Raw genomic sequence first — 12,277 nt, forward strand, 5'->3', positions numbered from 1 at the left:
TCAGCCAGGTCTGGCCAACACTGCAGCTATGATGAATGTCTCATCTCCAGGAATACATCACAAATAGCAAAACTGTACCTGCCCTGAATAGCAAAGTGTATTTTCTTCTGCAGTGTTGCTGGAAAACAATTGTGGACAACAGGGCTCCTTTGTCCCCATTCCCAGGTTTTCCAGGATCCGCTATTCATTCCAAACAATGGCATCCCTTAATTTCTTTTTTATCTTCAAAGGCATTTTTACCCCTTTTTGAAACACATGAAAAGGCACCTTATATTTTTTTTTAAAAAGAGACACGTGTTTTCTAGCTAAAACTATGCAATTACATTCTCTTCTGAAGACTGAAAAAGGAAAGGAAGAAATAGGAGCGGGAGAAAAAAATGGTCGACATTGGCCTCAGCTTCAAGCCCATAAGTATGTGCATGTGAGAGAAGAAGTCCGTGGACTAGTCCTCCCCACCTAAGGAAAAAAAAAAAAGACAGACTTGTAAGCTGCCCTAGTTGGCAGCAATACAGACGAGCAGACAGACAGACTGACTACTGTCCAAGAACACACAAATATTCAGCGATTTACACCACAGGAACTGGAGCAAATAATGCAAACACACACACGGCACACACAAAAGGTACAGCTCATTTTTCAATCTCATCTTTTTAATGGAAAAAAATGAGTCGAGGGAAGAGAGAAAAAACTGGGTAAATTGAGAAAGCCGAATGAATTCACAGAAAATGACTGACAGCAGTGATGACAGCAATGCGGTCACGGTCCACATTTCAAAGCATTCCCAGGTACCAGACGGAAGAGGAGGAGAAGAAAGACAGGGAGGAAAAGAGGAGGGCGGTTAAAAAAATGTCCAAGAAGATTGCATCTTCCTCTCGAGGTAAAAAATACAAATTAAAAACTTGTCTTTATCCAGTGTTGTTTACAACAGACAGTCACATTGGAAAACAAAAAATGCAAAGATTGAAAATGAAAAGTGCACCCGCACTCACACGCATACATACTTACAATTAGTTTCTTATTTTTGGGAAAACAAAAACAAAAACAAATAAAACAACAAAAAAAGTGCAAGCAAGATCACAGAACAACAATTTACAACAGAGGCCTAGAGTTGCCCAAAGGCTCAACCCTCTGACTGAGCCACCAACAGCCTGAAATGATGGTGGAAGGAGGAGATGGGGGTAATGGCATCAACTTGAGACCTGGAGGCTCCTGGTGTGGCTTTGTTGGACCCCACATCCCCACCCTTACACCACCATCGCTTTGCTTCATCCATTTGTACAGAGAGAAGGCTCAAGTTTCATTAAACTTTCCAAAGACCCAACAGGGCTTCCCCACCCACCCCAGATAGTACAATCAAAGTTAGTTTGACTCCACCATGCTTCTCCTTTTAAGTGCCAGCAAAGCTCCAAATATAAAGGCTTTTCAGTCACAATGACATCATCATTATCATCCAAATCCCAAACATTTCCATTATATTTAATCTAACAATCACCATTAAATATTTCCACTTCATCATCAAACTATTTCCACACAGACATGCTTCAAGTCTAGGTGTTAGCTCTGATTTGTAAATGGAAATAAACATTTCTTTTTATTGGTTGCTAGTGATTTTGTCGGCAAATGTAACACTAATTTAACACACCATAAAGTCATACAGTATAATCCGAGTGCCTTGCGTGAAATGTGTACACTCAAGTGCACTTTAGTTATAATCTGTACTCAACATTACAATCCTCAAGCAGTGTTGTGCCATGCAACTGGTTCCACTGAGAAGAAAATGTCTGCAGAATAATAAGTAACACACTATTTTGGTTCGATTTGCTTCTTTCTTTTTTTTTCTTCACTGACCTTCTGTGGATATACGCTTACACTCATACACACACATGTACTCACATATATAGAAACACGCACTCACACACAGAGGCATAAACGCACTTGGAGAGCAAATGTAGCCACGCTGTGCAAAATGTAAAATTATTTTTTTTAAAGTTACAGAACCAAACAAGCAAACAAACAGGAACTGAACATAAGTTAAAGGTTTTAGTCGTCGTTATTTAAAAATGCATTACCGACTTTATCAAAATATGAGTCATTCATGCAAAGTTGAATTGAATTGAGGGGGTAGTACAGTATTTGCACCTACTGCCCGTCTGCATCAGATGGCAAACACGAGTACAGTTCAGATACATTCTAGCGAGCCATCTGATCCTGTGAATTTCCTTTCAGAGACATGATGCAGCATTAAAATGAGACGTTCATTCAAGCCGAAGCTGGCTGAGTCTGAGCCGTTTCATACTCTTACCTGTACACAAAAATATGAAACACTGTGTAAAATGGCAATTTGTTGCCCTTAATTCAATCCCCATATTTACAGGTATTGTCTCCAAACTCAAACCTCACATCCGCACTAATAAATCATTTAGAAATGTCCCCATAAATCAGCACTCGTACTTCACCTGTCTTCTAAAAATGCTTGTTAAGTTGCCATGAGAAACCCAGTTAAACTGGTTGAGGACACTATAACGGGTCATTTCAATAAGAGAAAAATAAAAGATATCTTTTCAGTGAAAGCCCATAAAGATGCATGCTGGCTGACCATTTAAACCCACGTTTCTCCACACTTACACCAGATTCTTTAGCGCAGACTAGCAGTGTTAGCATAACTTCTACAACAACATATTTTTCTTATCAACCCCAAAAAACAGAAAAAGAAACAAATCAGATGGCTTCACAGAGGCTGTCATATGTCATTTGAATGTATACATGTTAACAAATGTCCAATACAGTTTAATTTATTTATATTTTGGTGACACTGTCTCTCTTTTAGACAGGTTTGATCTTGAAAGAGCAACCTGATTGAGTATTGCTCTATGCTAGCAACACAGAGCTTAGCATATCCGCTAATGTAAAATCAATGACCCCTTAACATTATTCTCTGGTGATCATTGTGCTGATAATGGATAAGACTGTGAGAGAATTAAGTACTCACATAAAAATCTATTTATGCGAAGCTAAAGGTGGAATACAGTTTTATAAAGACAACACCTCTTAAGGGGTGTAGTCTGTAATCAGGATTGCAACTATTATTTATTACAAATTTTTACTTATCTGATAAAAGAGAAGTTAGAGTGATGGGAACAATGACTGTAGAAACGTTTTCTGTAGTCATTGGATGGGACAGTTAGCTTAATCTCAAGACTGGGGAAACTACGGGGGCCCTGAGAGGTCAAATAAACTGCAACTTAAGAAAACACCAGAAAACAGAAAAATGTTTCAAAAGCACACAAAATACAATGGCAGTGTTTTGGGGGAGACATTAACCAAAACCTGTAAAGGACTCCACAAAGAGACAGACACTTAAATGAAGCTAAGGATTCATCTGTGTTACGTTTCGTTCAGGAGAAAAAGATACAAAATTTGTTTTAATTGTGTGACTTACCAAATACTGTAGATACACACAAAAAATACTTGTGTTTCGTTCATTATATCTTGTTTGGTTTTTTTTTTTAGTTTTTTCTTTTTTTTCTTTTAACTGTATTCTATTTAACCTTTGTTGTATTTTTTGAAAAACACTTTCAAAATATTGAAATATATTTTGAAAAAGGGTGGAGTGCCCACTCCAGGTCAGGGACTAGACCCTGCCCCAAGTGGAGGAGTTTAAGTATCTCGGGGTCTTGTTCACGAGTGATGGGAGAAGGGAGCGGGAGATCGACAGACGGATTGGTGCAGCAGCTGCAGTGATGCGGACGCTGTACCACAGCGGTCCCCAACCCCCGGGCCTCGGACCGGTAACGGTCCGTGAGTCGTTTGGTACCGGGCCGCGAGAGTTGAGGCTCAGATGTGAAATGTCTGGTTTTCAGGGTTTTTATCGGTTTTCAGCGTTATTTTGTTATCGTTTTTATTGTTAACTCGGTTTTCCTGGGTCTTTTCACGTGTGTTATGAATAAATCTTCTTTTTTCGGTACCGGTACTAGTTTTATTTTGTTGTATTTATCCGCGACACCTTAAAGGCCGGTCCGTGAAAATATTGTCGGGCATAAACCGGTCCGTGGCACAAAAAAAGTTGGGGACCGCTGCTGTACTGGTCTGTTGTGGTGAAGAGAGAGCTGAGTGTAAAAGCGAAGCTCTCAATTTACCGTACAATCTACGTCCCTACCCTCACCTATGGTCACAAGCTGTGGGTAGTGACCGAAAAAACGAGATCACAAATACAAGGCCAGCCACCCTTCGGAGGAAGGGTGGCTCAGAGTAGAGCAGCTGCTGCTCCACATCGAAAGGAGCCAGTTGAGGTGGTTCGGGCATCTGACAAGGATGCCCCCTGGGCACCTCCTGGGTAAGGTTTTCCAGGCATGTCCCACCAGGAAGAGGCCCCGGGGCAGACCCAGGACACACTGGAGAGATTATATCTCTCGGCTGGCCTGGGAACGCTTTGGTGTTCATAAGCCATAGGAGGTGGCTGGGGAGAGGGAGGTCTGGGCTTCTCTGCTTGGGCTGCTGCCCCCGCGACCCGACCTTGGATAAGCGGAAGAAAATGGATGGATGTATTTTTCTATTTCTATTGTGTTTTATTCATCATCAGTTTTGTTTTGTGTGCTATTACAGCATTTTAGTATTTGTTGGTGTTATTTTTCTTAGCTACAGTGCATTTGACCTCTCAGGGCCACTGTAAGAAACAGTTTTCCTGGCCGTATGTCTGTGTAGGGTTTCACTCAAACAGGTAATGTTAGTCTAAGACCCTTGAATCAAGGGTGGCTGGACTTCTTTACGTTTTTTGAAGATGTTTCACCTCTCATCCTGGCTACCAGCACCTCTAATGTTTATGGATTAACGTGTAATATAAAACAAAAGGTTGTAAATGATAAAAATGATGATCTTCAGTGTGGGTTATGTGCCATACTATTCATTTCTTCCATACTTTCCAGAGTCACTACAAGATGAACTCTGGCATATAAGCCACGGTGAAATGATGAAACAATTCCTTTAACACTTTCTTTTTGTCTTCACTCTGTCAGAATACCTGGACGAGAAAATGCCGACTTTCCTTACATCCACTTGACCTCTGCTACTCAGATCCTCGCACAGATCCTGCCTAGCTTGGAAATGGCTACAATTATTGTAGTTTTCAAATAAAGTCCCACAAACAGACATGCACACACACACATACACACTAACACACACCCAGTTTGGCCAAAAGAGTTCATATTACAAACACATTATTGCGAATTAAGTGTGCTTTCTCTTCGATTTCAATTACAAGTTTTGAAAAAACAACTGAAACAACAACATGCGAATGAAAAAGAAATTAAAAAAAGGAATCATTAAAAAATACGTTTTTTTGGCCTCCGCATAGGCCAGACAAAGATCTGCATTGTCCACACATTGATCCTACATTCTTAACACACAGATAATACACACCAAGCACCAGGAGCGTTTTAGTCTCGCATTGGCTTCACAGTCATTGTTTCATCGAGGGAAAGGGCGAACAAAGGTCAGGTAAAGGATTTGTGAGGGACGCTAAGCCTAAATTGTATTTTTAAATACATCGTTTGATCAGAGATAGTTGATTAAGAGAAAAATCCTTCTCTCCTTTAATCAGAGGATCACATCCGCACACTAAAAACCACCGGTGTCAATCCCAAAATGCATCATTAATTTTGTGGAAAAACCCCATGCAACGAGAGAGGACAGGGTGAGGTCAAAGATGGTCTGAGTTCCTGACCAGAGACTCCGACGTGTCCGGCGAGGGTGAGGTTTTATGAGCGCGTAGATGGAGAATCAGTCGAAATTCTGTACAATTCACTCTGCCTTTAAAAAACTGCATGGAGCAGGAAACCCTGCAGACAAATAATGGAGCAGAGTTCAGTGTCTCAGCTCTGCCGTGCACGGTAAAGGACAGAGGGAGTAAATGAAATTTTGATTGGGTGTATATTTCACAGTTGACTAACACTGAAACATACTGCTCCATGGTTATCCAGGGTCTTCAATGCCCTGTCCTCTGCCTAACACCTATCCATCTTATTAATTCTCGCTCACTACTTGACTGAGTTGCAGCTGAAGATCATTAGGGCTCATCCGAGGGCCCTTATGAGGGTTCCTGTGGAGTAGTATGCCTCAGAAGTGCCCTTGGCAGGCTGAAGTGTGTGTCTTGCTAGCAAACTTATTGCCAGCTGATGAATTCCTCTGTTGAGACAGAGCAAGAATGAAGGGAGGGGGGATTCAGGTCAAGCACAACAGGGAATTCGAGTGACCAAAATAAATAAATAAACGGGGCGGAGGTTGGCTCGCCACTGGAAAGACGTTTCGGGAATATGCATCGCCGTGGTTGCTGTGTGCTCAGTCGTGTCAAAGGTCGCGGGGACAGAACGTAGAGAGAGTAGCGGCGAGCAGATCAGAAGAGGAGAGGGGGGGTAGCCTCTGAGGCACAGTGAGGGGGGTTACGGAGAAGTGGTTTTGGGAGAGGATGAAGGGCCAAGAGGAAGAGGCGCAGCTCAGCAGATTAAGTGAGGGTGATGTAGGCTGAGGCCTTCTCCTTCAGTTGTCTTAGACACAGATGACAGCTCCAGCTCCCTGTACAACACACACACACACAGATTGGGAGTTCAATCACTGCTATTGTAAAGCCTTGTGGATTAATCCCTCATTTCACACAGCACGTTAAGTAACACTGTAAATTAAAGCTCCGTGTTTAAACACCACACGCTGTGCCTGTGGTTTGTGGGTGCAGAGGATCTGACAAGTAGTTTGGTTTGGATTCCGGCTCAGGATTTGTGACATTAATTAAACATAAAGTCGAGACAGATGCTGAAATGTTCTCCTCAACCTTAACGCTTCAAAGTGAACCCAGACTAAAGGTGGTACACAAATATAAGTTTATCATCGACGCGTGTGCGGAGACCCGAAATTAACTGACTGCTGCTGAATTTTAAAAAATATTTTCCTGTAAATCGAAAGCATCGCATGTGTGGGCAGAGCTTGACACTGTTAGTGCGTGTTGAACACAAGTGGCACCGCTACTGTATGTTCAGCCAAGTGACACTTTTGCCATGGAAACAGATTATCTTTCTACTACTCATTTCCATGACAACGCCATCAAACATTTTGAGGCAGCCATCTTATGTGGCAAATGACAGTTTGATTTAAACAGAAGTACCTTCTCCATTTCTGTAATCGCAGTCACGGTATTTTAGACCGCCGTATTCAGATTAAAACATTCATTCAAAAAAGAAAAAGAAAAAAAAGAAAAGAGTCCTGAGGGTCATATTCTTTAAAAATGCCTTAAAAATCAGCACGACTGCTCTGACTGCAGGTTTCACTCTCCTCATTCTACCTACAGCACAGATAGTTCCATGTCTCTGTAATGATAAAAATGTTGTCGTGGTTGTGGAAAGTTGTGAAGTCTGATAAAAATGAGGATGCGGTACATTGTGTAGCTTTGCGGCGTGCATGCGTACCCTCTGGCGGCTCAGACATCGGAGGGCTCAGACAGTACATGTGATAGCCTCTGTCACAATCGTCACAGAACAACAGCTGGTCCTGCAAAAGAAGAGAATTAGTGTCGTTAATCACACGTGCGCACGGTCTTGAAATCAAAGCCGAGGACTGCAGCGGCAAAACATAGTGTGTGTAGTGCTTTAACAATGATTTTGTATTTATATAATCAAGCGACTGGGGTGTGATGAATATGTCCCTGGTTGTTTTTTTTAATTTCATATTCATAACTTCAACCTTTGTTGTGGCAGGCGGTAAAAAGCTCAACAGGATCAACAACTCTCTTTCTTTGTTGTATGTACACTAGATGCTTTAACCAGCACTTTGAGTCCTGCATTGCAGTCTGTGTAAATTTAAGCACCTTCAAAAAAATCTGCACTTCTGGAAGGGTTTTCAGTAAAATTTGTTTGATCTCAGTAAATTGTGGGCAGCACTATAACACCATCCTTCAGCCGTGCACCGTCTTCATGCACTCAAGTATTTGAGCCAGACATCGGCCTCGGATAACTACAAAAATAAATATCAGCAGTATTCACTTATACCTGCTCTGCCTAAGTTTTTCTGGCATTATGTATGAGCTGTACATGTGTGTGCGTGTGTATGTTTGTGTGTGTGTGTGTGTGTGCAGCCACATGTGCTTAGATTTAACGTGTAGTAGAAAGTAAGAGCCTACGTCGTTCTCAGAGGTGCCACACAGGCTGCAGGACTTGCACTCGATGCACTGCCAGCGATAAGTCCTCACCGCAGCTGTCATGTTCACTGTGAACTGCAGACAGGACGGGTGGCCTGGGTGCACACACACAAACACACATACACACACACGCGCGCGCACAGGCACACAGGCACACAGACACGCGTTCACTATTTCTGTCTGTATTTTGAGGACAGTCATCCAGCTGTTTCTTCCAGCTGTAAATTCATTTGCTTCATTCAGGTGATCTGTTTGAGGAGAACTTAGCAGGTATTTTGCAAGCGACTGAATGCTTGCTTGGTTGCCGCTCCCCCCTGCATATTTATGAAGAATGTAAATACGGTCTTGATAATAACCACAATTATTGGCATGTGAATTAATCCATATAGTTGCTTTAACTTGGTCTTAGACATAGACTGTATATAAAAGATGGGCAGAGCTTTTGGGTCTGAAAAATGAAGCTAGAAGTGCCTTAAACCTGCATTATTTCTAACTGTCAGCAAGAAGGACGTCAACTCCATAGAAGTCTATGAGAAAATGAGCCGACTTCTCAGTTGATTTTGACCACATGATCTTCTCAGCCACTAATTTCAAGTCTTCATCAGTACTGTTTAGAGTAAACTTGTTGATAAACCTTCAGGTTTTCAGTTATACTCCTTGCTTGTTCCAAGTGTGGTTGTCCTAAAACACATATATAAAGGCAGTTTTTCAGGAAGTACAATTTAGTTCAAGTAGTTTAGTTTAGTTTCTGTGTTTTTTAACTCGCCACAGCTAACAATGTCTTGGTGCTTTATGGATGCACCTTGCTAACCAAGATTGCCAGCTAGCCTTAGATGATCAGCTCTTTGTGTTGGTAAGATTATCAGGATATTCCCAGTGGCTACATTCAGCTTTTATATAGAACCCGCTGCCCTAGTTAAATAAAATGACAGGGAAGTAATAACAGCTTTCATAAACTGAAGTCCACATTTCAGTCATTTGGAAAACAAACTATCTCTTCTTTTCTGCAGTTATTTGAATTTTTCCTGATATTTACTGTTACATGATTATGAAAATATAAATGTTATGTCATCCACACTTTCTGACCTTCCAGTTATGAAGGACCATACCAGTGTCTTGCATGCACTAGCCCAATCACTACAAATCACATAAACCCTTTTTTTCTGTCCTTTTTATTTTTCAAACATAAATGTGAGAAGAAAAAAATATGTAGTACATGCAGTCAAATTATAAGTACACATTCTGCACCACTGCACCATCTGCTTTTATACAGATAACCGAAATGTACAAACACATCTCACACCAAAAAAAATGAGCCTTATAATAAAAAAACAAAAATACAAGCACATTAAAACAAATACGTTCTCTACTCTCTCCACTAAAATAAACGCTCCTTGCTATTCACAGTCAAAATACATGCTAGGAGGGGGGTCGTTCTCTCATCAAATCAGATTCTTCGTATCAAAGGAAAGAGGAAACAGACAATCATTATAATATCACACTTGGATGATGCACAAAAAGCTAGTGTTGAAGGCAGAACATAATATTCTAAACACTTTTGTGTTTTCTTGCCAGACAAGAAGGTCACATTGAGATGACATTTTATTGGTTCCATTCATATTTCAGTGCCAGCAAAATATCTGCATGAACCGCAGAGCAGAGTGTTGTGATCAGCAGAAATGACCACATTAAATTTGTAGAATAAGAGCTTCAGTTATACACAACATTGTCTCTCATAATGCACATCAACTTTCCACGCCTTTATACAAAAGTTTCCTCTATTTCTGGTTATGGACGTCAGCAAAAACCTTTTACCAACCATATTTGTTGCTCATTATAACCCATGAAGAATCAGTTTCTTTAAAAAATCCAATCATTATTAGGTTTTGTTGTTTTAATGAATACATTTGAATTGCATGAATGCAGTTAGCCCTGATTTGTAAGTCGGGATAAAAATGTGATTAGGAATGAGAAACTGTCTGAGAACAATTTACATTACAGCCACCATTTCCCAAAACACATCATGTTGCTTAAGTTGTTTGCTTTCAATGTATTTTCTGGTTTCCAGAGAGCCACTCTTTTCCATCAATTTGCATACAGCGTTCAACTTCCAGTGACTTATAATCATGAGATATTACATCAAAGAGAAAGGCAATAATCTGCTATTATTTAACCACAGTTAGTTTTGGCTAGTGATGCTGTTGTTTTCTCATTGCATCATTGTTTACCATCATTATAAGAGGTAATGTGCTCTTTTCACAGCTAAACTTGTGGTCAGAAGCATGAATGTGATGGTTATTTAGGTCTTTTAATGGTTTCTTTGATGTGTTTGTTTTCTAGGGTGGAATGATTGCACAGCATACATCTTTGTTGACTTGCACAAGTTTGATTTTATTTTGGATTTTCTCCAATCCACATGGGGTCAAAATTATACATACACTCAATTAAATCTTTTAATAAGTGCTGCTAAAGGTTCTACGCTCTTTTAACTTGACAAGGCCCATTATCTTATTAACTCAATAGTCATCATGATTGTCTACAACTGGTAGTTTCTCTTCACCAGCATAAGACGAATTTGTCTGACAGCACTCACTGTGAATACTCAGATACTTAATACTCAGAACAAAGGGAAAATCCAAGGAACTCATTAAAGAGTTAAGAAGGAAAACTGTTGTTTTACATAGCTTGGAAAGGTGTCTTGGAGTCTAAACAACTGAAGGCTCCAGGATCATCAGTTCAAACAATTGTATGCAAGTACAAGTTATTTGGATGTGTCATCGCTTTGCTAAATTCTGGAAGAAGACTCAAACTGTCACCATCAGATGAGAGGAAACTGATTACGATGTTCAGGAACAACCTATGAACACCAAGGCTCAGCCCTGACACACGAACTAGAAACTGCTGGAACACCAGTGTCATGGTCCACAGTGAAACAAGTTTTACATCACCATGGACTCAAAATGGACCAAGCAAGATGCCCCTGCTACAAAACCTAAGAACACTATACCAGTTGATGGGCATGATAGTGGTACCATCATGCTCTGGGGCTGTTAGTATAATCGACTCACCACGGATCACCACGACTCGACTCGGATCAACTGTTTTTTTTATTACAATCTAATATTACCTAACATGCATGGTTGTCGTCATAGCAACGTGTCAGAGCGTCCCGCTTTGACACCTTTTGTTGTAGCAACACAAATGCTACAACAAAGGGTGGACGTCAAGGCGACAATATACCTGCTGCTCAGTCTGTGGCTTTTCGTCAGACTCAGGGATCACGGCGTTGTTTTTTGTAGCCATTTCCCTCATAGCCAGGTTTTAAAAAATGCCGTTTTTCATTTCCGTGAACGAGTCATCAAGTGATGCTACTGACCAGCCAATCAGTGGCATGCAGACTAGAGATGGACCGATCCAATATTACGTATCGGTATCGGTCCGATACTGACATAAATTACTGGATCGGATATCGGAGAGAAATAAAAAATGTAATCCGATCCATTAAATATCGAAAAAGCACCTCACAAAACTTGCGACATGGCATAACTCGGATCATAACCGTAGCACGTGGCAGCAGTATGCATCACGTGATAGAGCAGCTGTGTGTATTTGTAGCCTCGCTACCAATCCGGCATTTCATCTCCGAGGAAGTTATCCCAGAGAGAAGTAAAGCAAATGTGTAAGTTCATCTCTGAATGTTTGTAAAGCATTCCCGCGTTAAGCTTAACAACCGACATATGGAGCGACTGCCTCTTCTCTCTCCCTCCCTCTTCAATACTACTTCAATCATGAAACTGATCAATGATCAGCTGATCGGCTTTTCTGTCGTGTTTGTTTATCGCCCACTTCGCGCCAGAAAGAGGAAACCAGCGGCTGAATAACAGTAGCACGTTTAAGCTTGATAATCTGTTGTTAGAATGTATTTAATATTACTTTCTACACCAGGATCTTTTTCTACATAGCTGACGGCTGGTAACTGTGCAGGGGCGGATCTAGGAAAGTTTAGCCAAGGGGGCCGATAGGGCATGAACAGGGAAAAGGGGGCACAAAGACATACCTTTCTTTCTTATTCTCATTTAAAATGTCTATCTTTTAATA

General features: G+C 40.9%; 1 protein-coding gene across 1 annotated transcript in view; it reads right to left on the reverse strand.

The window, feature by feature from the left end:
- Positions 1 to 470: 470 nt before the first annotated feature.
- dpf1 (double PHD fingers 1) overlaps positions 471 to 12,277 on the reverse strand; it is a gene marked incomplete at its 5' end in the record, with an annotated part of 55,674 nt that continues 43,867 nt past the window's right edge. The window contains 3 exon segments of the mRNA XM_082502480.1: positions 471 to 6,567; positions 7,452 to 7,533; positions 8,162 to 8,274. Coding sequence (XP_082358606.1) covers positions 6,497 to 6,567; positions 7,452 to 7,533; positions 8,162 to 8,274 — 266 coding nt within the window. The 3' untranslated portion in view covers positions 471 to 6,496.

This window comes from Aulonocara stuartgranti (assembly GCF_965226115.1).
Source record: "Aulonocara stuartgranti genome assembly, chromosome: 14".
Classification (NCBI taxonomy): domain Eukaryota; kingdom Metazoa; phylum Chordata; class Actinopteri; order Cichliformes; family Cichlidae; genus Aulonocara; species Aulonocara stuartgranti.